This window comes from Hipposideros armiger, unplaced genomic scaffold (genome assembly GCF_001890085.2).
Source record: "Hipposideros armiger isolate ML-2016 unplaced genomic scaffold, ASM189008v1 scaffold_14, whole genome shotgun sequence".
Taxonomy (NCBI): Eukaryota; Metazoa; Chordata; class Mammalia; order Chiroptera; family Hipposideridae; genus Hipposideros; species Hipposideros armiger.
In genome coordinates, this window is record NW_017731364.1 from 2,153,839 (window position 1) to 2,179,980 (window position 26,142).

The following is a 26,142-nucleotide window of genomic DNA, read 5'->3' on the forward strand; positions in this document are numbered from 1 at the left end:
CGTACAGGCTGATTACTCATGATCTCATAAGTCAACCTCTACTAAAAACAGCGTTACCTCTGCCAACTCCCCTCTACCCAACTAGTCCCTCCCTCCATCCAGTAGACCTGGGTCCACATTGCTTTTGATACACTCAAAAAAAATCAAAAGCTAGGACTTCTCAGTACTGAAGTCATGTTTAAAGCCTTAGAGTCTGAAGTTGATTATAAAAAAAGGAGACAACCGATTTTTTTTGAAAGATGGCAAGTGGGTTAAAATAAATGCATGTGCCACTTGAAGGCAATGTCAGTCCTTAGGTGTCTTTTCTAGGATGCTTCATATGCCAGTGACTCCACAGTATAAGGAAGCCATTATCACTGATCCAGTGACCAAATATTTTTGCTTCCTTCTCTCCAAACTGATTTTCAAGATTATTTTTGGAGATTAGATTCAGGTCTAATTACTCTCCCTTTGTCCTCCAAGCCACTGGTTATCAGGGTCACGGGGTGGGTAGTCCTCCATGACATTCTCTTGGCACCAGAGGTGCTTGTTAGAAAGGCGGCTAATGCCACCCGACACCTGTATTATTCAAAGCTAGGGCTCAAGGTGTGGCCTCTGGTCTTTTAAGGTCAACATCATCACTAAGTCCAAGAGAAGAGCCAAGGAAAGGAGGATGGAAAGAGGTTGGCTCCATGGGGAGAGATTCCTTCTCTGCCTCATTCTCCACCTGCTGCTTCAAGGTAAGACGGGACAAGAACAAGAGCAAAGCAGACAACTTTTGGGAAACAGAGAAATCAGGGTAATTCTTGTTATTCCTAGACAATCAATGACTGGATGTTCCTTTTGGTAAAAATGGAAACTTATAACATTGACAGTTTTGTACCTCTTTCTAGGATCCTAATAGTTAGCTGACTCCTTAGTTACTTCTCTGCTCTCCTGCTTCTGTTGGCTTCTTGTCCTTCTGAAAGTCTTTCTCTTTCCAGACATATAATCTATCCCCATGACTTCTGAGTATCAGGTGAGGCTAAGAAGAAGAGAATCCTTTCCTAGTGCTCTTGAAACAAGTGAAATGGAGCAGGGAAGATGCTAAGGGGAAGGACATGGATGAGAAGACTTGTGAAAGAGGGAAACTTTTTAGTATAATTTCCCCAGTCTAGAGTATTTTTCTTGTTCATTATTTAAAATGAGCAATGAGGGATAGTATAATATCACAGATAAAAATAGATGTGACCACATCATTCTCTGTTTCTGCTCCAAAAAGTATGACAAGAAAGGGGTTAGGTATAAGATCGGTCTCAAGAAACTCTCTTTAAGATAGTCTCAGCAGTGATGACTACTGAGTTTTAGAAGACAACAATCACAGCACATAGTAGAAACACAATAAGTAACTCATTAAATTTTAAAAAATGGGTTGTTTAAGGTCCAACATATCTCACACTACCTACACGATTACTTCCCTTATCACTAATTCATGATCATCTATGCCTTATTCATATAGTGAGGAGGAGAACTATGATTGCAAAATTTGTCACTGACATCACCCAGATGGCTCAAGGACAGAGATGAGCAATGGAAGGACATTGAGTGAAGGTGGAAAGGTTTGTGGTGAGATTGTTAAGAACATAGCAGGACACTGAAAAGCTGTGGTCAGGGCTGAGTTTGTATACACATTTGGGCAAGTTTTGCATGGAGACAGAATCAATGGAATTAAGGATGGACGCTGACTCAGCTCACCTCATCAACTTCCACAATTTGCCTACCAGCCCAGCCCATGATCCCTGGCTCAGGAAGGAGGAACTCACGTGCTTCTGCCCTAGCCCTTATTTTCTCTCTGTGCAGAAACACTCCCTAGGCCCCAGCCTCTCACAGAGTCCCTGCTCTCTACAGGAAGAGGTGACACTTTCACCATCAACTGCTCAGGCTTTGAGCAGCATGGGGTGGACCCTGCTGCCTTCCAACCAATGTTTGACAGAAAGGCCTTCCGTCCAGTCGTCAACTACAGCATTCCCACTCAGGTCAACATCTCCTTCACCCTGTCTGCCATCCTGGAAGTGGTGAGTCCTGACCCAACACTGCAATGGTCTAGTGGTAAGCAGTAGGTCTCCTGATTGGATTTTGTTAACTTAAGAGCTCATTCAACGGGGTAGGGAGACATGACAGGGAATTCCACAATGGCATCACTGCAGGTAAAATCGGTCCCTTTTTGGAATACTCCATAAGAAACATAATCCCAATGAACTATTATACTATTTTTTTCACTTATGTTTCCCATGTGTCCTGGGTTATTTGACTTACGTTTTTCAGTGGCTTATGATTAAAAATTATAATTGTCACACAGAACAGCCTTGGAAATAAGTAAGAGGTGGGGGGAGGGGAGCATTGGACCTGACTTCATAGAGTTAATGATCCTGGATGAAAATTGTTTTTTTCCAGAATGAACAGCTTCAAATGATGACATCATTCCTGTGGCTAAATATGGTATGTTAGACTCAGTTTCTTCTTTACTATGGTACCTCCCTTTTTCTACTCCTGGGTCCAACTTTGCAGATTACAATGGATAAATTAGAATACTCATGAATTAGACAAGTTCAAACAGAGCCAGGCCAATAATGAAAACACAAAATTTCCTGTCTATTCTGACAATTTAGGAGGGCAGAGATGGGGCCCAGGGAGAAAGTAGCATAAACCAAGGTCATGGAAGCCAATATTTAAGTGGCCTCATCCCAGAGAATCCAAAGCCAAGCTCAAGGTCTTCCTTGAGAGCACTGAGGGAGAAGTAGAAGTAAGACTTTGTTAGTGACTTGGTGACAGCTGTCACCAGAGAGGGGGTAGGAGCGTGAAGAAATGATTGAAAAAAGGAATGTAAAGTGCAGGAAATAGAACAAGACTAAAACTAGTCCCCACCCCATTCGTCCCATGCTATGGTTTTCTCTAGATCTGGCACAATCAATTCATCAGGTGGAACCCAGAGGAATGTGGGGGCATCAGCGAGTTCAGCATAGCAACTGAGAATCTGTGGCTTCCAGATATCTTCATCCAGGAGTTGTGAGTATCAGGGATGAAAAAAGCATGAAGGAAACCATATCTCCAGAGAAGAGCATGATGTAACCAATAGGGGCCACACAAAGACTCATCTTAAAAAGGAACAGCACCTGAACTGAAGAGCTTACAAAATCCCCAGAACATGGTGATAGGTGGGAGGGGGAAGTCAGATGAGTGGGGCTGGAGTACAGGAGTGGGGTGACCTGAGAGAGAAAGAAGGCCACATCTGATGGGGAACCCACAGCACCCACCTCCCTGTCCTTCTCACACACAGCATGGATATAGATGAGACACCTACAGGTCTCATGGCTTATGTCAACAGTGAAGGGCGCACCAAATACGATAAGCCAATGCAGGTGGTCAGCATCTGTAACCTGGACATCTTCTATTTCCCTTTTGATGAACAGAATTGCACACTCACCTTCAGCTCTTTCATCTACACAGGTGAGTGATGCTCATATATAGTAGCCTGTTGTGAGGCAGAGAAAGGGTTTTGAAAGAGAAGAGGACAGAAAGCTGGAAACAGTGAGAGATTCTCACTGAAAGGGGAGCTAAGGAGCATGAAATCCAACAGTCTGGGCAAAGTGGGTGGGCGCATTTGGGGAGGCTAAATTGTCTGGATCTCTTTGCAGTGGAGAACATGGCCCTGGGCCTGGAGAAGGAAGTGCAGGAAATTTCAAACACATCACAGAACCTCATTCAGAGCAAGGGGGAATGGGCACTTCTGGGCATCTACCAGAAGCAAATGAAGATGACTGTGGACACCAGCCAGTACGACCAAATCATTTTCTATGTGAGCTTAGGGGCCCTGGTTGTGATCTTCTCCTAAGATGCATAGCTTATGTCCCCCACTAGAATGTGAGCTCTCCCACTAGAAAGTAAGCTCCACAAGGCAGAGATTTTTATTACTTTTTTCACTGACAAATCTCCAGTACCTAGAACAGTATCTGGCTCAGTAAATACTGATGGAATAAATCCTCCCTGATGAAGAAGCAAAGTTCCTATGGCGGTGATTCTCAGTGAGAGCGAGCTTCCCATCCCCCAGGGTCATCAGAACTTTTTGGAGGACTGGAATTTTTATGTTTATTTTTTAAAAAACAGATGGTGGAAAAGTTATGAAACACTGTCTTGGGGGTATTATGTTTCCAAATCCTGGTGATCCCAAAATATCTGCCACTGTCTTGCTTTCCTTCCCACTGATCTTAAATTCCACCAGCAAAATCACTTGCGATTAGACCTTGATGAGGAGAGCAAGCAGAAATACAAGGATAAAATGCACACGATAACCTAAGAATCTGGTCCCTCAGTCCTGCTAAGAGCACACTGATAGGGATAAAAATGTATGTGGAGAAAGTTGACACTTTGGGCCAAGAAGAAATGAGGTATGTTTCAGTGATAAACAGCACGGCAGAATCAAACCCTGGGGAGGCAGACCATGATGATTAAGATGACTTTGTTGGAGAGAGAGAATAGTGAAAGGGACTTAAAGTAATGTTTCCTTACCAGATAGTTTATTCTGGGACAAATCTCAGCTCTTGCTCTTAATTGGCTTGGCAGGCTCCCAGGTTACTCCTCACTTGCCTCCTGTCTCCTCCCTAGGTGGCCATCAGGCGCAGGCCCACACTCTACGTCATAAACCTTCTGATGCCAAGTAGCTTTCTGGTTGTCATCGATGCGCTCAGCTTCTACCTGCCGGCAGAGAGCCAGATTCGTGTCCCATTCAAGATGACACTTCTGCTGGGTTACAACGTCTTCCTGCTCATGATGAATGACTTACTCCCAGACACTGGCACCCCCCTCATCAGTATGGCCCCTCCCTCCTTCAGAAGAATTTTTATTCTTTTGAATAAAAGGTGGGGGGGGGGTGGGCAGATGGATGGACCAGTGGAATTCATTCAGAGTGAAAAGGGAACCTGAAAAAGGGCCCTGTGAAAAAATAGGAAGCAGAAAATCCTAGGTGGTGCCTCTGGCACTCACACGGGCCTGCCTTTCTTCCAGGTATGTACTTTGCCCTGTGCCTGTCGCTGATGGTGCTCAGCCTGCTGGAGACCATCTTCATCACCTACCTGCTGCACCTGGCCACCACCCAGCCCCCACCCATGCCCCGATGGCTCCATTCCCTGCTTTTACATGGTACCAGCCCAATGAAATGCTGCCCCACTGTGCCCCAGAAGGGAACTAAGGACCTGGACCTCACTCATGCCCACCTCCCTGGTAAGGACGTCAGCTCTGCCTACACTTCTTCTTCTAACATTTCCACTTCTCTGTGCCTGCCTCCTTCCCTGTCCCCCTTCCATCCTGGGTGAACTTCACGGTTCATGGCTCAGTCTCTGTCTCTCCTTAGGTCTGAAGGAGCCCGTGGAGTTGGTAGGGAAGGTGCCAGATCCCCAAGAGGCAGAGTTAAGCGGGTGCCCTGGGTCAACAAGGGCCCAGCAGGAAGGCGAGGCTCAGAAGCAGCACTTGGTCGGCCTGTGGGTGCAGTTCAGCCACATGATGGACACCCTGCTCTTCCGTTTCTACCTGCTCTTCATGGCCACATCTGTCATCACGGTCATTGTCCTCTGGAACACCTAGGCAGATGCTCATCTTCATGCTCCAGCCTGGAGCTTCTCTTGCCTCTGAAAACCAGCCAGACTCTCATGCCCATCCAAATTTCAGCCTCACAGCCCTGGCAACCACCTAGTTTTCAACCCAGTCCTTCTGTGCATTCAGACCAGACCTGGATGGTTTCTTATACCCTCCCAGAGTCAGATCCTTGATCCTGTACTCCATCACTCCCCTCAGCCTTCCCACAGTTTTGTCTGTCTGGCTTTTCAGAGTGCAGTTTCCTGAGGTACTTCCTTGATTGAATAACTCCAATAAACCCCTTTGCAGAAAGCACCGGCTCTTCCCTGCATTATATTATAGTATGGGGATTAAGAGTCTTCTTGCAGAAATTCTCAATACCAAAATCCCAGAGCAAAAAGGATTTTCTTTTTCTTTCTTTCTTTCTTTCTTTCTTTCTTTCTTTCTTTCTTTCTTTCTTTTTTTCTTTCTTTTTTTTTTTTTTTTTTTTTTTTTTTTGTCTAGCAGACAACATGTGAAAGTGGGAGAGGGCAGAGAGAAGCCAAAATCTATTACAAAGAATTATAATAAAAGAGGGACTGACCTCCTAAATCCAGTTATCCTGGATTTAAGCTTCAGAAATTAAAAATGTGCCAGAACAAAGCATCTCTTGCTTAAAGAGTGAAGCCTTTCATCACAGCCTGACATGACTCATTCATCATTAATCACTTAAAGTGTTAACATAGTCCTGAATTACTGTTAACTGTCTGTGTTGCAATGAGTTGATCTGCCCTTAATGATGCTAAGAAAACTTTAGGCCAAGGAAAATATATTTAAAAATGGCATCCGCTTTACTGGAAGTAACATAAACGCCCCCATATGAACTGGAAAATTTCCCTTCCCAGCACTTGCCTTAGGATTTTGACTATTGGCCATCTTTTCCACTGGCTGCCACTGTACATGAGAGCCATAGCATGATTTGCTGGACATCCCAGCTTCAGAAAAGCACAGATTTGAGAGCAATTTAATTAGAACTGAAACATAACCTTTTATTTTTAGCAATCCTTTCTATTTCTTTCTTTCATTTATTCTACTTTCTATCTGAAGCCAATATTTCCCAGGTCACAACAGGCTAGGAGTAAAAAGAGAGTTGGAATATTGCTTACTAAACAGTATTTCCCTGGTTCCTCCTCTCCACTGTACTTTCTCAAATGCTTTTGGCTCCCTCCTGTCCCTGTAAATGCCCAAAGGGTGGCACGGCTGCCAACGTCCTCTAGAAGTGCTGCTGCTAGTGGTACAGGCTTAAAGTCCTACCCCAATGTCCTCTGCAGAAGCATCTGCCCCCCCACCCCCAGAGCCCAAGCCACTGGCAGCTGAATCTTGTAGCGCAGATGTTCCCAGCTGGATGCTGAGTCACCAGGACCAGCTGTTACTTGCTCTTTCCTTGCAGTCCTCTTCTGCAGACCACCCCCAGTCCTCTACGCACATCCAAGACCTAGTGTATACACAGTCTAGGTTCAGGTCAGGAGCCCTGACATTCACCTACAGAAATTAGCGTATCTGTTATCACACGCTAATATAATAACAGATACATTATCTGTTATTATAGATAATAATATCTATATTATTATCCTCAACTCACAGCTTTCTATAAAGTGGGCCTTTACAAAGGACACAGTATAGTAATAGTAATAACTAACATTTATTAATACGTGGCAGGCACTCTTCTAAGTGCTTTATATGAATAAACACATTTAATCCTTACAGTGGCCCTATGAAGTAGGAACTACAGATCAACAAACCCTTAGAGCCAAATGCGTTTTAGAATCTGGAGTTTTTCAGATTTTAAAAAAGTAACAATTGTGCATGTGCTGTATATTGTGAACAGCCCAAGTGGGTTATGGGGCAGCACCTTATGTCAAACACATTAATATTTCTGCAGTGAAATTCGCTGAGTAGCTCCTTTATCCAGTGTTGGATGAGTTCTGAAATTATTTCAGATCAAGTTGCATCATTTTGTTTTGTTTTCTTTCCACCCATCTTCACGGTACATATTTCTCTGCTTATTTTCTTCAGATGTTTTCCAAACAAGTCGCTTTAAGTTTTATTTGAATAGAAAATATCCAACTTATCTTTTTTGACACATGATTTAAGATGCTATATCTCTTTTCAGTAAGAGAAGGCATGATATAATTAGAGCGATTTTATTTTGTTTACAAGCAAAATGTGAACATGTGATCTTAACACATAACTGATAATCACACAGAGCCTTTGAAACCAGAGCTTTTCCAGAAAATTGACAGGCATAGTTGCCTCCTGTCTGTTCCATCTACAACAGAATCATATGATAAGTACCCTTTGCACTAATGACTTTCCTCTTATGTGGCAAGCCTCTGGAAGGCTTTGAAAAGTAATTTATGATCTCTTTAGAAAAACCTAAACTGGTCCTGCCTGGGTCATCTTGCATCTGATGGCCTATTTCTGCTTAACAGCTCCTCATTTTGTCTGCTCATCTGCAGTGCTGCCCTGTGGTTCTCGCATACATTTTGGTCCACTTTGTTTTTCTCTAAACCTTTATAAGCAGTATTTTTTCCATGTTTTCTACATTTTCAGGTTCCATAGGAACCTGACATGAAAATGTATTACCTCATTACCATGTTTTTCTCCGTCTCCTCTTCATTCAGACCTGCTCTAGGACATGAAGTCACAGACTTTATTTCAAGCCTATTTTTTCCCTTCTCTCCCATTTCTGATCCTCCCTTTGATAACCTGTCTTATTTAATCATTTACTGGCACTGGTTCTTCTACATAGCAGGAAAAAAAAAATAATATAGTACAGAGCTTTTGGAATCTGGCAACCCTGGATTTTAACCTGACTCCATTAAGTGTTAGCTGGGTAACCTTGTGCCAGAGGCTTAGCCTTACAAGTTTGAATGTCTTTATTTGTGAAATGGAGATAATAACACAGATTAAATTTTTTTTAAGATTTTTATTGGGGAATTGGGGGGTGGGAACAGCACTGAGGAATTGGGGGAAGGGGAACAAACAAGTTGCTGTCCTTTTTGTTCTTCAGTCTAGTTGTGGAGGACATTGCTTCACTGGCCCAAGTTGGCACCATCATTGCGCTCTTCCTGGGCGAGGTAGATCAGTCACCGGCTTCTCGATGGCCGCTCACGGCGGCTGCAGGCCACTCACGCTGGCTGCTGGCTACCCATGGCAACCCACTGCAGCAGGGGCTGCAGCCTACACCATCGCCGGCCACTCACGGCAGCCCAGCTCCAGGTTGAGCTGTTGTTCAGCATCTTAGCTGTAGAGGGCAGTGTCACACTGGCCCTCATATGTGGGATCCGAACTGGGGTCCTCTGGCGTCCCAAGCCAGCTCTTAACCAACGCGCCACTCGGTCGGCCCAAATTATTTTTAAAATATGGATTTTTAAAAAATAATTTGTGGGGTGGCTGGTTAGCTCAGTTGGTTAGAGCACAGTGCTCATAACACCAAGGTTGCCGGTTCAATTCCCACATGGGCCACTGAGTTCACTCTCCACAACTACATTGAAACAACTACTTGACTTGGAGCTGATGGGTCCTCGGAAAACACACTGTCCCCCAATGAAATTTTTAAAAAGTCTTTGGTAAGTGAACAGACACTAGAAAACGAAATGTGACGCTAGAGAGCATCTATTTATCATTCAGGCTGAGACCTAGAGCGTGCTTGGTGGGAGGCAATAGATATAAAAAAATTAGGGACTTTCTAGTTCAAGCCCCTCATTTTTTAGATGAGAAAAATGAAGTGGAGAAAAGTAAAATGATAACTATGGGGTTGTCATACTTCAAGAGAGCCTGGGATCAGAACTTGGGCCTGTCAAAGTGGCAGCCCCAGGCGAGTCCTTGTCTGTGACTCTTCCCAGGTGCCTTTCAGGAGTCCCAGGACCCTCTCTCTCTCCTGCTTCAGGCAGCATAGCCAGCCTGAGCTCAGCTCTTGGCCCATCCTGAAGTTTGGGTGTTTTGGTTGCCGCCTGTACTGCTGGCTCCTTAGTCCTAACAGTCTCTGTATGTGATTGTCATCCATCTGGGCTGCAAAACAATGGCCCTTACTTCTCCCTCCTGCCATCTAATTCTGTGTTTGCCGGGTTACAGCTATTTCCCCAAACCTGACCCCCCCCCCCAGGGTACCAGATGAATGGGGACACCTGAGGGCCACGTGATCCCCCTTGGAATAAGCTAAGGAGAAAGGCATCGGGGTCTGTGACTTGAAAAACTACAGCTCCTGCCCCCACTGTTTAACTTTGGATTCAGCCATTGTCTATGCCTGCAAGATTTCATTCGTAGAAACCTTGGGGCCTACTGATCCAGGCCACCTGATTTCCCAGCTATGAAGTAATGAAAAGAGCAAGGAAAGAACAATGGAATCAGATTGGCTCTAGACTCTACCAATTTCCACTGGGTGGACACTGAACAAGATATTTTGACCCCTCTGCACCTCAGTTTTCTAATCTGTAAAATGGAAGTAATAGTGTTGACCTCTCAAAGCAGTTGTGAGGATATGAAGATTGTAAGTAAAGTGCCAAACACAGTATAGGGCACATGGCACAAAGCTCTGGTTAGGCCATCCATAGCCTGGCCTTTACTGGAAACTTAGAGGGGACAGTCAGAAAGAAAAGGCTGGGCCCTGGCTCCAGCCCTCTGGACCCCACCTGCTTCCAATTACTGTGTTTCTGCCAACTCCCATCTCCACCAAACTGCACCCTGGATGGAGGTCCAAACCTCAGCAACACCATGGGAACAGCAAGTAACTTCTCTAATGTGGCCTCAGGACTCCCATGAGGTTCCCAACCACCTTCCTTACATCTACCCAAGGTGCCTGTGTCTCTCTCCCCATCCATAGTGAACTGACAGGCCAGGTATATAACTAACATTTATTGACTACACACTACGATATGCCACACACTGGCGGGGGAGGGGAAGGGGCGGACAGAGAAGAACCAGATATGATTCCTGTTCGCCATTAAGGTTACAGAGAAGAAGGGGAAATGCACATGCAAAGAGATGTTTCCAATTGAAGGGTCACAACAGAGTTCAGAGGGTGTGTGTGTGTGTGTGTGTGTGTGTGTGTGTGTGTGTGTGTGTGTNGAGAGGGAGAGGGAGAGAGAGAGGAGGCTAGGTGCTTGAGTTGAGCTGAATCATTAAGAATTTATGAGTGGGATCAAGAGGTCAGTGGTAGAAGATACATTTTAGGTTGCGAGACTATGGAGGAGTAACTTCACATATTGAGGGTTGGGATGCTATTTTCCGTGTGAGTCCAAGGCCCATGTGCATTAGAATCGGCTGTGGATCTAGTTAAAAACAGAGATTCCTGAGCACTACAGCCTGCCATTCCGAATTGGGGTTAAGGTTCAGATTTAGGGCCAGAGGGGTGAGGGGAAGACACGTGAGGTAATTCGTGTACATATGAAAGATAAGAACAACTTGTTTAGAACGTAAAACCCAAGGCAAAAATGATGGAAAGATAGATGGGAGTTAAGTCAGAGTGCCTTTTAGATCATGCTAAGGAGCTGGGTTTCATCCTGTAGGCCAGTGGTTCTCTAAGTGTGGTCCCAGCATGCGTAGCAGCAGCATCACCCAGAAACTTGTTGGAAATACAAATTCTCAGGCTTGGCTATCTTAGCGTAACTGCTAGACACAATGGGAGCCATTGAAAGATTTCAGGTGTAAGAAGGATATGGTCACATCTGTATTTCAAACGAATTACACAGGCTCCTCAGCCAGAACAAGTGTGTGCCCCAGGTGATGACAATACCCATCTGGTAACTCCACAGGGCTTAAGAGACAGCTAGAAGGTGACACTTGCCCTCATCTTAGAAGACAGCAAGCTCTCATGCTTACTCACATAGACCCTGCTGGCTGGCCTTGGGGCTGACCGCTGGCTCTGGGCCTCAAACACTATAGCTCACCTGGGCTCCTAAATCCAGTGTCTGTGCCTCTGACCTTGGTACCCTGAAGCCTCAGGGAACCTACTGCCTAACTTCCCTTTCCCTGATTCCCTAGAGTACAGCTACGGAGACACGATACCTATACTAAGGAGCCTGAAAAGGATTCTCAAGTGGCTGTTCACTGTACATCCTGGAAGTTCAGTGGAGATAAGCCAGAAATTGCCCTGCCAGTCAGAACAAGGAATGAGAGGAGAGGACATAGTGACCATCTTATAATCATTTGGGATTAAAAAAAAAAGTGTTAAATCTCTAGGAACCCAAGCTGCCAGTGGTTCTCAACTGTGGTCAGTTTTACTCCCAAGTGCACCTTTTGCAATGTCTGCAGACATTTGTAGTGGTTACAACTGGGGTGGGGGCATGGTACTGGCATCTGGTGGGCCAGAGATGCTGTAAAACATTCTACAATGCATAGGACATCCCTCCAAACAAAGAATTATCTAGCCCCAAAAGTCAACAGTACTGAGATTGATAATCTCTGCTCTGGGCAATCCCAGGCTCAAAGGAGTCCTTGGCTGGCCTCAGATTTACCCGAGTAGGCAGTTAAAGCCCAAATTCAAAGTCTCTGTCTTTAGATGCCCAAGAATCCTAGAGATACGTGAACCCAAGATAGAGGCTCCAAAGATGCCCAGAGAAAGCAGGTAGCATGGAGTACGTCCTTGACCCTCCCACAATGACCCCTGAATCAGCTAAGAGTTTTGTGAACCATCTCCTAGTACTGGGTCACCATGAAAGTCCACAGCGTGGCTTAGGAGAAACACGTACCTGGAGCTACAATAGGAGTCTTAGAGGCTCCCCAGGATATTCCAGAGAATCTAGGATAAAGCCATTCCTAAGACCTTAGAAAATGATAGCCCAGCTACTAAAGCTCTGTCTAAATGTGGCTAATCTCCTCTTTCTGAGAGCCTATTGGAGAAGGGAGGAGGCAGGCATGCCCAGGAGGGATGTCCAAAGAACATTTGTAACAAGGAACTCTGTCCTGGGATGAACTCTGAGAGCTGGCCTCATAAATAAGCATTTTAGGTGCTCAGTTATTTGCCTGAGATGGAGTGCTGGTCAATGTAGAAAGTACACTATACACCCAAAGAATTCTGAAGGTAGAAAGCAATGTCTGTGCTGAAAAACTATGTGAGTCTTACATGGTTTGTCACAAGCCCTAAGCATTGGAAAACCTGCAACCCTCATTATTTTAAGTACTATTATTGGTTTTTTTTTTTTTTAGCTGAGCCATCTTGCCACGTGTTGGCAGCTCAGCATGGGCTAAGAATCAAACCGGTGATCCTGTTGCTCAGAGCGAAGGTCTTAACCAACTGAGCCACTCGGCTGGCCCTTAAGTACTATTATTTTTATTGCTTTATTTGAAAATAGCCTCTAACTCATCATTTTAGGTGTTTTCTTAAAGATGATCAATTGATTGTGAGTGTTCTTTCTTTCTTTCTTTCTTTCTTTCTTTTTTTTGGTTAATGACAAAAATTTACATTTTCCTCAAATGTACTGTGTTCTAAAATATGGTCAGGAAATACAAGGTTTACTAGCCATCCCTCTATTTCCTTGGTTCCATTGCTTTTTCCCACATACTCCTATTCAATATCTGTATTGTGGGATTATTGGGAGGATTACATATAATAAGGTAGGTAAGAAAGACATCACAATGCTTAGCATACAGTCATGTGCTCAGTATGTTAACTATAATTACCAACATCAACAGCAATAGTATCTGAGATTTCCAGATGCAAGAGTTGCAGCTCTGACTTCCCAGGTAGGAAGCAAGCCCTTGCCTGACTGCTTTATTTCTCCTGCCTCTATCATCTCCATTTCCTGGCAGCTGAATCTACTTCTGAGTCCAACCAATAGACTTATGTCCAGTTTTTCAGCCAACATTGATAAAACAAGATATACATCAACTGTCTTAGGCACTTTTAGCAGGGCTTGCAGTTAACCCTCCTTTCCTGGATCTAAGGTCTAGTAGCCTCGCCTACCTGCAGAACTCAAGCGCCCCTTGAAAGTCCTTCACTCTTAGCCAGTTCAGGAGTCCAGTGCCCCATGGGTGTGTCCATATAGATACAGACACAGCAGTACTTTGGTCCTTCATGACATGATGGCCCAGTCCTTTGGCCAAGTTTCCAAAGAAGGGAAGAAATAATATATGGAGCTAGTGGGACTGAAAGACTACAGATATAGCAAACCTCAAATGGAAAATATTGCAGTCCTCTCTCCTGTGCTTTCCTGCTCCGGGGCCCTCAGCCATTTCTGCCTTTCTTGGCACTTTCTATTCAGGGCTGCCATGGTCTTCCATTCCAAACAAAGTTTCTTTTGTATTCTAAAAGAAACTTTATCCTTCTGCAAGAAAAAAATTTCCAAGTCTTTCTGGAAATGTAACTGATGTAATATAACAATGCTCCAATTCACTCATTTGGTCCGATTGTGTTTTTTATAAAGATGTGACATAAGATATAATATTGACACATACCATGAATATTGATGTTAGCTGAGATTACTAGGCTGTGATAATGTATAACACTATTGACAACACAGAAACATTAAAAACAGCTCTGCTGTCTGCTGATTTTATGACTTCTATTATTATATAATTAAAGCATAGAGTAAAAAATGTATGGGGAACGTTGGTTTAGGGGAGAGTGAATCCGGGAGGTAGAGAGATTGGAAAGAGAAAATCTAGTTGAAAAAATATAAACAATAGATGATGAAGATATGAGTCAAGATTTATAATTTGGTATTTGCAGTTATCCCTAATGAATACATAACCAAATCCCTAAATATTGTCACCTTTCCAAATCTGCAGATTCCCTGGCCTCAGAAGAACGTAATTCTTATTTGCCCAGCCCACACTCTCTCATTAAGGCAAGTTGTTCTGTTATTGATCTCAGCACAGAGCTGCCAAGCAGGCGCTTCTCCCCTAGTCTTGGCCTAACTTCCTCCCTGTCCGGAGCCCGGAAGGCATACCTAGACAGGGTCAAAGCAGGACACTCTTTTGTGACCTCTCAGGCCGCAGCTTTTCACCAGGGAGTGGTCACCTCACCTGTCATGAGCAGTATTCAAAACCAGGAGCCAAGGTGTGGTCTGAGCTCCTTTAAGCTCAAGGGTTTGGGGGTTCCTAGTGAGTCCCCAGGGAAGAATCCAGAAGAGAAGGATGGAAGGGGGGTGGCCTGCTGGCGGGGGACTCCTCCTCTGCCTCACTGTCAACTTTCTGCTTCAAGGTAAGATGGGACAAAAACAGGGAAGACCAGACTGTGGTTCTGAAGGACACCTAGAAACGTCCCTGTAGCACTTGGAGGACATTCAGAATTAACATGTTAAATTATTTCTTCCAAATGTCTGTGCCTTGAATTCCTTTTGGTGACAGATAGAAAGGTATTCCACTGATCAGGACACACAGCTTTCCTCTATTCCTACCTGTGTAGGGATCTACCAAACTGTCCCATTTCATGACCTCTCTTAATGCTACCTTTTCATTAACCTCCACTGCCCCTTCCCACCCTGCCTATTTCTTGTTCCTTTGATATGGTATCTATGAAAAGAGTAGCCACTAATTTTAAACATGACCTGAAGGAGTAAGCGAAGCACCGAGGGAGGGTGAGGATCAATTTTAGGTAGAAGGTAGTAGATACTTTGCTTCCATGAGGAAATATTTGTTCCCTGTCAGGGCACATACCTTAACTATTATGGAAAGAGATGGAGGTGGAGAGGAGCAGGCAGGGGAAAAGATTACACAAAGAGGGAAATGGGGCAAAGATTCTGAACAGGTGGATCCCTGGCCATAGCCAACAGACAACACCGCACAGGCATGGCATATGCTCAGTGGTATCTCTTAATGATCCCAATGCTGGAAATAAACTCCAAGATATTTGAAGTCACTAAATTTGAGATGGGCAAAATAAATGCATAGCACCAAGGCAAGCATCCATTCAGAATACCTATTACAAATTTCCCATATCTACCTAGTAAGTGCAGTCTTTTGCTTCTTTTATTTTTTTGATGAATCAGTTCTTACAGAAGTTCATGAGGAAGAAATGCAGAAAAGAAATACATTACAGCAGATTCCTAAGTGACCTGGACTACAAGTTTTAGGGCAGGGCTCAGCATTACTACTAGGTGGACTCAAGAGGCTTGGGGTACACTGAAAGACTACTTGAAGTGGCCGCCTTGCACCAAGGCCAAGTTTGCATATAGATTTGGCAGGTTTTGCATGAGGATGAAACAATGGGAATGAGGATAGAGTAATGACTCAGCTCACCACATGGACTTCCACCATTTGCCTACCAGCCCAGCCCATCCTCTCCAGTTCTGGCAGGAAGGGCTTTGGCCTTAGGGAGTCTTGGCCCAGGAAGGAGGGCTCACCTGCTCTTCCCAGTATATCTTCTGTTTTCTATCTCTGCAGAGAGGCTCCAGCCCTAGCAATACAGACACCCTCCCCCCCACCCCCTCACAGAGTCTCTGCTTTCTACAGGAAGAGGCGACACTTTCACCATCAACTGCTCAGGCTTTGACCAGTATGGAGTGGACCCTGCTGCCTTCCAAGCAGTGTTTGACAGAAAGGCCTTCCGTGCAGTCATCAACTACAGCATTCCCACTCAGGTCAACATCTCCTTCACCCTGTCTGCCATCCTGGAAGTGGTGAGGCCTGGTCCCCACTTTCCATAGTTTCTGATAGGGAACAAGGATCCTCTGCCCTGTCAACCCAGCATGGTACTGGCCCAGTGGTGAACAATAGGTACTCTGAATGCATTTCATATAAATAGAGTGCTTTCTTATGGGGCAGGGAGACATAAAGAAGAAGGCTGCAGTGAAATTTTTTCAGGAAGGATTTCCCCTTGAGTCCTGTCCTTTCTGGAATGCTCCAGAAAGAAGTGGTCTGTGTCCTGAATTGTACCTAGATATAAAAGGAGACAAATAAGGAGAAGACAGTCCAGTATCTAGAACTATGCCTGGCCTAATAAATTAGTAAATATTGATAAGAGTGTGAGATGGGAGTGGGCCAAGTCTTTTGGCACTAATAATCCTGGATGGGAATTTCTTTACCAGGATGCACAGCTCCAGCTTCTGACATCATTCCTGTGGATTAATTTGGTAAGGCAGATTCAACTATCCCCTTCTTGCTTCCATCTGTAAGTTTTAGTTGAAGGGTAACTTAAAGTTTTTACAGCCCAAACCTCTATCTAATATATAAATCTTTCTGAGACCAAATAGCTCCATCTAGAACTGGACTGGCCTTTGGGACACAAGTCTCCCTGAGCAGCGTAGGAAGGTAGAAATGGTGACCCAAGAAAATGAAGAAGTGGTTGCTGGCCAATATGGTGGTATGCTCCTGGGTGTAAATGGTATTAGACTATATTTAAGGTCTGCCTGGGGAGAAAAGGCCATTAAGGGGTACTTTGCCAATGATACCTGGCTAGATAAAGAGGGGGAGATAGGCTGTGGTCGTTGGGGACACGAGTGGAGTTAGAGGATCAGAGTTTAAAGAAAAATGGGAAAGGCAGGAGAGGCTGCCCAGAAAAGCTACACCATCCCTCACCTTTGCTTCCCACTGCCCTGCATGCAGATGTGGGACAATCCTTTCATCAGTTGGAACCCTAAAGAGTGTGACAACATCAATAAACTCACTATATCGGCTGAAAACCTGTGGCTCCCAGACATCTTCATCATGGAATCGTACGTATCTGAGCTGGGGAAAGCCTGCATGAAGCCCATTTGCAAAGAACAGCCTAGGGTCAGTGCAGGGCATAGCGACACCAAAAGATTCAGACAGGGACACAGTCTCAACTAACTGACTCCCACAAAACACTATGAGGAGTAAAGGAGACAAGCTATAATGACATTAGAGAGCCCACAAAAAGAGCACAGTTGGGGAAGAAAGGGAAACCAAAGCTAATTAAAGCACCCACGGCACTCACCTCTCCCTCCCTCTCAAGCAGTATGGATGTGGATAAGACACCTCCAGGTCTCACCGCATATGTCAGCAGTGAAGGTCGAATAAAGTATGATAGGCCAGTGAGGGTGACCAGCATCTGTAACCTGGACATCTTCTACTTCCCTTTTGACCAACAGAACTGCACCTACACCTTCAGCTCCTTCCTCTACACAGGTGAGCCAGACACATTTTGGCAGCTATTTAAGATTTAGGGGAAGATAGTTAAGTGGTGTAGGTATTATTAGGGAAGATTTTAGATAAGTGTTTCTCAACACTGGCTACTCACTAAATCTTTTTAAAAATACCAATAACTATGCGTCACCCAGAGATTCCAATTTAATTGTTCCAGGTGGGGTCCAGGTACTGTTCATTTTTTATATCTCCCCAGGTGTTGCTAATGTGCAGACAGAGTTAAGAACTACTGCTTTAATTCCTCAATAAATTAAAAAAAAAAAAAGACCGCTTTAGATCTTGGATGGCCCTTTGCACCAAATGAAGCTCACCTGACCCTGAGCTGCTGCAAACCTTTTAACTTTGATAGTTAACACACTGAAACCAGTAAATTAATATAATTAAATGTCACCAGGAGTCATGTGGCAGATTTGGATAAATCAATCATTGTAATGGGTATGCCTGTAATTATAAAAATGTTGAGCAGTTCAAGGTTGATTACACTAAAACATCGTACGACTAGAGAATTAAGAAGGAAAATAGGAATGACTCCAAAAGTTCTTAGCTCACATTTGAGTCATATCCAAAATTCTCATAACAACTTTGACTTACCATTGTTTTCAACAACAACAACAAATCAGTGTTGCAGCCCATACACATGTGAACTGCTGGCCCTGTAACCCACGTATGAAAAGCTGGATGCCCTGCTTTAAAAGGACAGAGAGGAAAATTTGTTGAAGAAACTCAATGGGGAGGAATTGAATTTTGTGGGCAGGAGGCCTGAGGGCACTTGTGGACTGAGTGACTCCTGGCCTCTCTTGCAGTGGACAGCATGCTCCTAGGCATGGAAAAGGAAGTGTGGGAGATAACAGACACGTCTCGTGACATCATTCAGACTCAGGGAGAATGGGAACTCCTGAGCATCAACAAGGCCACCCCAAAGATGTTGGTGGGCAGCAGTATATATGACCAGATCGTGTTCTATGTAAGTCCGGGGGTCGCTCTTTGACTTCTCGCCCCAATTGCTCTGTGATTTTCCTCTTGATTTGAGGCTCTTTGGGACATAAAAAGAAACTCTAGGTTAAGAACCTGCTCTCCACTCCACCCTCTACCCTAATAGCCCCAAAGAAGGATCCCCCAGGGCCTCTGCCCTGCAGAGAGGAGGAGCAGCTAGGCTGTTTCAAAAATGCCCCGGCCACCTATCTGATGGTGCAAAGGGCTCTATTTGCCCTTAAACATCTATAGTTGTGTTCCCAGCAGGTTGGACACAGATGAAAATTAGAAAACAAAGCGGGGGCACTTCTATAGAAGGGCACGATCATCCCAGAGCCCGCCTAACATCACATCAGCAAGGATTCGACAATCAAATATACGGCTGAGCCTCTGGCATCAATTTTTGCCACATTCTCCACACTCTCTCCTCCCCACCAGGTGGCCATCAGGCGCAGGCCCAGCCTCTACATCATAAACCTCCTGGTGCCCAGTGGCTTCCTGGTTGCCATTGACACCCTCAGCTTCTACCTGCCTGCAGAAAGCGAGAATCGTGCCCCATTCAAGATAACCCTTCTTCTGGGCTACAACGTCTTCCTGCTCATGATGAATGACTTACTCCCTGCCAGTGGCACCCCGCTCATCAGTATGGCCCCTCCCACTTTCTGGGGAAGCAAAGGCAGCAGAGGACTGGGAGGGGGACCAGAAGAACCAGCAGCCGCTCACTGAAGGAGAGAAGGGTTTCTGAGGAAAGACTGGGTGGGGGAAAAGAAGCTTAAGTAGAGTGGAAAGATGAACCTACCCTGGTTTATTTATAATTTGTTTTGCCCTCAGGTGTCTACTTTGCCCTGTGCCTGTCACTGATGGTGCTGAGCCTGCTGGAGACCATCTTCATCACCTACCTGCTGCACCTGGCCACCACCCAGCCCCCACCCATGCCTCGGTGGCTCCACTCCCTGCTTCTTCACAGCACCAGCCCAACAAAGTGCTGCCCCACTGTGCCCCAGGGAGGAACTAAGGGCCTGGACCTCACCTCTGCCCACTTCCCTGGTAAGGAAATCAGCTCTGCCCACACTTCCTCTTCTAACCCGGTGACCTTCACAGTCCATGGCTGAGTCTCTGTCTCTCCTTAGGTCTGAAGGAGCCCGTGGAGTTGGTAGGGAAGGTGCCAGATCCCCGAGAGGCAGAGTTAAGCGGGTGCCCTGGATCAACAAGGGCCCAGCAGGAAGGCGAGGCTCAGAAGCAGCACTTGGTCGGCCTGTGGGTGCAGTTCAGCCACATGATGGACACCCTGCTCTTCCGTCTCTACCTGCTCTTCATGGCCACGTCTGTCATCACGGTCATCGTCCTCTGGAACACCTAGGCAGTAGTGCCCATTCGCCTGTCCCTGCAAACCACACCCAGCCCTGGGCCCCTTTCCTAATCTTAGCCACGTATCCCCAGTGATTATCATGTCCCATTCTATGTTCCCAAAACTTCAACACAGCCCAACCAAGCAAGGTCAGAACAGCCCTAGACAGTTTCCTGACTTCTCATATGCCATGGTCCTCATTCCTGTACACTTTCGGTGTCCCTTAGCCACACCTAACTTCTGACCCACTTATCAATGGAGGTCCAGGTCAGTGGAGTCTCTCCTTGAGTGATTGTCTCAATAAACAACTTTCCAGGAAGCAGTGGCCCCTCAGTACATTTATGATAGGTCCACAAACAGGTGGAGAGTCCTCTTGCAGAAGCTTTGCTAATTCACTCTCACCAGGTGTAACCTGTTTTGATTTTAAGTCTTTCAGACACTTTCAGAGTTTTAAAAGAATAAAAAGGTCAAGTCTCATTTGCAAGAAATTACTATAAAAGTTATAATTGCAAAATGTTCCTTTCATCAACCATTTCCATTTCACTTTCCTTTGCCTCTCTCATTCCTGACATTGCTCTTGAAAATAAATATTGTGTCATTGTTTCATTCTAACAGGTTCCTCTGATTTCACAAAATCAAACAGAGAGGGCCTTCTGAATATACAAGCTTGGAGGACGGCCAGGAAGACAGCTAAGGACCTCAATTAAAGGATTCAAGTAAATAAATTGTCATATAGTCACACAATGAAATGCTTTGTAGTTTTAAAGTTGAAAGGTAGACCTATGTTAATAAACATAGAGACAGGCCCACAATATATAAATACGGATAAAACAAGTTACAACACAGCATGTATATATAATTATTTTTTAAAAAAAATAGACCACTAGATAGGAATGCAGAGAAAAAGTTATAAATGTCTAGATACCAGGATATAAGCCAACTTTGTCCTGAGTAATGTGATTATGAGTGATTGCTATTTGATTTTATATCTTTGCCTGTTTTAATTTTTTTCAAAGAGCATATATTATTTTTACTATCATAAACACCCTACTAAAGAAAAAAAAAAGAGTTCCGTCTTAATAGTCCTTCATACCTTCACTAGTCAGTATCATCCTGGGGAAGATTCTAACAGCTAGCTGGAAGCAGGGCCCTGAAAAGAGACAGAAATTGATAGGGAAAGTGAAAGAATGCCAAAGAAAAATATCTGAATTATGTTTCAATTAGGTAAATACATTTCAGTAATTTATTTACAAGTCTGCCTCCCCAAGAGAATGTGCTTTCTTAAAGTCAGGTAAAATGTCATCCATTTTTATAGCTCAGTATATGGTACCATACGTGACACATCATAGATGCTTAATACAAATTTGTTGAATGATTAATGTAGGAATAAATGCCAGCCAGCCAAGAATCACTATTTTACTAGTTCTAGGTGCAATCATTTTATCTTATCCTGGTATGTTTTATTTTATTTTTCCATATCGAATGTGGAAAATTAGCAGCCCATTTTTACAAGTCAAGTTAACAATCTTTAACTTCTTGGAGAAGTTACTTATACAGTGGTGAAGGCATTTCTGTTGCAGATTATCTTATGTTTCTTTTTTTTCCTACTTGGAATGTATTTCTCACTCAGAAACTCATCCTTGACTTTTGCCCTTAACCTAAAATTACTATACCTTTGAGGGACTTCAAATTTCTTAAGATCACCTTTGCATCATTTCTTTTTCCTTTCTCATCTCACATTAATGTTTCTCTGGATGTTATCATGCAATTTTTTCCACCATAGATAGAGAGATAGATAGATAGATAGATAGATAGATAGATAGATAGATATAGGTAGATAGATAGATAGATAGATAGATAGATATAGGTAGATAGATAGATAGATATAGGTAGATAGATAGATAGATAGATAGATAGATAGATAGATAGATAGATAGATATATGACTTTAGGTTTTCTGTGCCAAGATCATTATATAATAATTGACAATGTCCTTTGCAAAAGAACAACCTGTTCATATGTTAGGGTTGAGGTGAGCCTTGTGGTCTAAAATATAACCTGACAATGAAGCAAAACATTTTAAGATAGAACTAGCCTAGACATGTCAGCAGGAATGTTAGGGGTATTTCACAATTTGGGAGGAGGTGTTTCTGGTTTCTGATGCCCTTCTTCCACTAAAAAAAATTTACATATATAATTTTTATTATATATATATATATAGAGAGAGAGAGAGAGACATACCATATATATACATATATATGCCCTTTTGATTATAACTTTATTTCCTCTTCTTCCATTTCTATTGTAAACCTCTGTTAAGCATGTGCATTGGAAACTTATGAAGTCTTCATGAAAGCAAGACCATTGGCCCCAGATACACTCTCCTCCAATGCTTGATTGTGTTTCTGACTTCTGGGGTTGTCATTTCTACTAACTTCTCACTACTTCCTTTCATTAGCAGTATCCATGGGTATCCTCACCACCTTCTCACACCTCAGTGTTTGTTTTCTTATTCTTTTAACAATTTTGAGAAAATTTTCTCCCTGCTTATTTATTTATTTATTCATAGCTGAGCCATCCTGCCACCTGTTGGCAGCTCAGTGGCAGCTCAGCTCGGGGCGGGACTCGAACCGGGACTCTTGAGCGAGCTCTTAACCAACTGAGCCACTCAGCCGGCCTTCCCTTGCTTATTATTTTGGCACCCCATGTATCTGACCATTCTTGTTGTATGTTTTGTCTCATCACTGCCTGATTCCTTCCACCTTCTGCAAATCCAGAATATCTGCAGACAGTACCCTATTTTATATGTACCCCTCTCTTCTTTTCTCTCTCTGCTTCTCTCTCTGAAAACTAAGCTCATCTGTCTGCTCTTTCAACATCATTTTCTCTCACCTCCCTCTGGTACTCCTCTTGTGTTTTCACTTACACCTTTTTTATACCAGCATTTTTTGCTATTATTTCTCCCATATCTTTCTACTAAACAGTTCTTTTGAATACCTCCCATCCATATCTATTTAGGACAGTTAGTCTACAGCATCATCCTTAATAATTCAGAGTTGATGCCCCTGACACTAATTATTTCACAAATAACGCGTAGTTGTAGAAATCTACGCAAAATAAGTAGCACTTTTTAAATACACCATAAGGATGTTTCGTAACATACGTTTCACAACATATGTTATGAAAGGCATCAGTTCCTACTTCTGAAAAAAGCTAAGGCCACACCTCTTGCCTATTTCCTCATACTTGCAGAGGAAAGACCAGCTTAGATTCCTAGTCTCAGGGATCTTTAGTTCACAAATTACTTCCTTTTCACTCTTCTCTACCTTACACTTGGATTCCAGCTTCCATGTGTTATTTGAGCCAGTCCAAGACACTTAGTCACCCAAAGTCATTTTTTATTTCAATATTCCATAATTCTTAAGTAATATCTTGAATCATTAACTCAGCCTTTTCACATATTGAGTGCAACACACAGCTGGCATAACAAAACCTTACACAATGAAAAATGGTTCCTTCACTTCATTGTTTAAATTAAACTTTTTATTGCAATATAAAACACATACAGAAAAGTATACAAATCATATGTGTGCCGCTCAATGAATTACTAAAATTGACCACACATGTATAATCACCACCCAGGTAAAGAAATAGACCAACCCTTGGGAAAATCCTTCATGGTGCACCTCCCAATCATTATTCCCTTTCATTCTCTCAAAACATAATTACTAACCTGACTTCTAGATTAGTTTAGCCTGTTTTTTGAATTTTATATAAATGGAATTACAATGTATATACTTTTGTGTCTGGCTCCTTTCCCTCAATATTATGATTCTGAGATTTATTCATGTTGTGTGAATAGCAATAGTTTATTCATATTCATTGTTGGATAGGTTTTCACTTAATTATTTTTAGATTAGTAATTGTAGTCTTATTTATGGAGCTAAGTGACTCAAGCTGACATTCGGTTAAAATCATTGCTCACTTATTGGTATTAAAAGAACATTAGCAGATTGTCTTCAATCATACATTAAACTAGAGGAATTAATTTTACTTGCTACCTCCCTTTATATTCTCTGTTCAATGCACTTGGGTTTAATATCATAAACTCTTTTTTTAACAAAAAAAGGAATGAATAGGCAAGTAAAAATAGACATTCAAAGCCAAAAATGTAATACTAAAAACTGCCATTTTTAATTTTTACAATATTAATTACACATCAGAAATTACCTACCAACTTACAGATACACTATATTCCAAACATTAATTTATGAAATCATTGGTTTAGAAATCATAATGTACTTTCTATAGGATCATATTTTAAATAACACTCAACACCAAATTTAGATATTTTTATGTCTATTTAACCCACAAGGTAGCTGAAATACTACCTGTATGCAATGAAACAATAAGTTAAATATGTTAAAAAAGTGTTTTAGATGCTATTTCAAAACTAAAAATGAGACAAGTGAAGTCAATAAAGTGAAATAAAAAATTGTGAATTCTACTTCTGTAAAAAATGCATTTGGAATCTTGATAGAAATTACATTGACTCTATAGATGGCTTTGGATAATATGGACATTTTAACAATATTAATTCTTTCAATCATGAATATGGGATATCTTTCCATTTACTTGTGCCTTCTTCAATTTTTTTCATCAAAGTCTTGTAGTTTTCAGTGTAGAGATCTTTTTTTTTTAAAGATTTTATTGGGGAATTGGGGGAGGGGAACAGCGTTGGGGAATGGGGGAAGGGGAACAGACAAGTTGCTGTCGTTTGGTTCTTCAGTCTAGTTGTGGAGGACGTCGCTTCACTGGCCCATGTTGGTATTATCATTGCGCTCTTCCTGGTGAGGCAGATCGGTCGCCAGCCACTGGACGGCTGCTCACAGCGGCTCTTGGCAACTCATACCGGCTGCCGCTCACGTTGGCTGCTGGCCATTCACAGTAGCTTATGGCAACCCATTGCAGACTCACTGCAGCCTATGCCATCACCGGCAACTCACAGCAGCCCAGCTCCAGGTTGAGCTGTTGTTCACCATCTTAGCTGTAGAGGGCGCAGTGTCACTGGCCCTCATATGGGATCTAAACTGGGGCCCTGCTGCTCAGAGCTGGCGTCCCAAGCCATCTCTTAACCAACGCTCCACTCGGCTGGCCCCAGTGTAGAGATCTTTTACCTCCTTGGTTAAATGCAGTCCTATTTTATTGTTTTTGATGCTATTGTAAATGGAATAATTTTTTAAACTTTTTTTCCAGATAATTCATTGTTAGTATACAGAAATGTTACTGATATTTGTATGTTAATTTTGTATCCTGCTTCTTTATTGAATTTGTTGATTAGATATAACAGGGTTTTGGTGGAGTCTTTAGGATTTCCTATATGTAAAATTATGTCATCTAAAAATAGAGAAAATTTTATTTCTTCCTTTCTAATTATGGTGCATTTTACATTTTCTTGCTTGATTACTCTGGCTAGGAACTCCAGTACTATATTGAATAAGACTGGTGAGGGCCAGCCGAGTGGCTCAGTTGGTTAAGAGCAAGAGCTCTGAGCAACAGCGTCACCAGTTCTATTCCCACATGGGCCAGTGAGCTGCACCAGAGCTGAGCTGCCAACAGGGGGGCAGGATAGCTCAGCTGGTGAGAGCATGCGGTCCTAACAAGGTTGCTTGTTCACTCCCGCATGGAATGGTGGGCTATGCCCACCTGCAACTAAGATTGAACATGGCACTGTGAGCTGAACTGAGAGGCACCTTGAGCTGAGCGGCCATGAGCTCCCGACGGGTGGCTGGATGGCGATTGGACTTGGAGCTGAGCTAGCTGTGCCTTCCACAACTAAGATTGAAGGATAACAACTTGGCTGTTCCCCTTCCCCAATTCTCCAACACTATTTCCCCTCCCCAATTCCCCAATAAAGTCTTAAAAAAAAAAAAGAGTGGTAAGTAGGCACCCTTGTCTTCTTCCTGATCTTAGAGGGAAAGTTTTCAACCTTTTACCATTGAATATGATGTTAGCTGTGGGCTTCACATACATTGCTTTATTATGTTGAGGTACGTTCCTTCTATACCCAGTTTGTCAAAAATTGTTATCATAAAAGGATGTTGAATTTTGTCAAATGCTATTTCTGCATCTACTAAAATGATCATCTGA

The 26,142-nt window shown here is 43.2% G+C and overlaps 2 protein-coding genes across 3 annotated transcripts; both read left to right on the forward strand.

Annotated features, from left to right (window-relative positions):
- The first annotated feature begins 652 nt into the window (after positions 1-652).
- On the forward strand, positions 653-5,815 carry LOC109396312 (5-hydroxytryptamine receptor 3C-like). 2 transcript variants are annotated; one of them, XM_019668036.1, is made up of 9 exons: positions 653-719; positions 1,867-2,033; positions 2,413-2,457; positions 2,915-3,024; positions 3,296-3,465; positions 3,654-3,814; positions 4,621-4,825; positions 5,020-5,235; positions 5,366-5,815. In XM_019668036.1, exons 1-9 carry the CDS (start codon positions 653-655, stop codon positions 5,593-5,595), a joined length of 1,371 nt encoding a protein of 456 aa, XP_019523581.1. In that variant the 3' UTR covers positions 5,596-5,815. The 2 variants fall into 2 exon arrangements, with proteins under 2 accessions (XP_019523581.1, XP_019523590.1); XM_019668045.1 differs by lacking the exon at positions 2,413-2,457.
- Positions 5,816-14,703: 8,888 nt separating this feature from the next.
- On the forward strand, positions 14,704-20,005 carry LOC109396317 (5-hydroxytryptamine receptor 3C). The gene is made up of 9 exons (XM_019668060.1): positions 14,704-14,770; positions 16,021-16,187; positions 16,596-16,640; positions 17,113-17,222; positions 17,486-17,655; positions 18,477-18,637; positions 19,084-19,288; positions 19,477-19,692; positions 19,776-20,005. Exons 1-9 carry the CDS (start codon positions 14,704-14,706, stop codon positions 20,003-20,005), a joined length of 1,371 nt encoding a protein of 456 aa, XP_019523605.1.
- Positions 20,006-26,142: the final 6,137 nt, after the last annotated feature.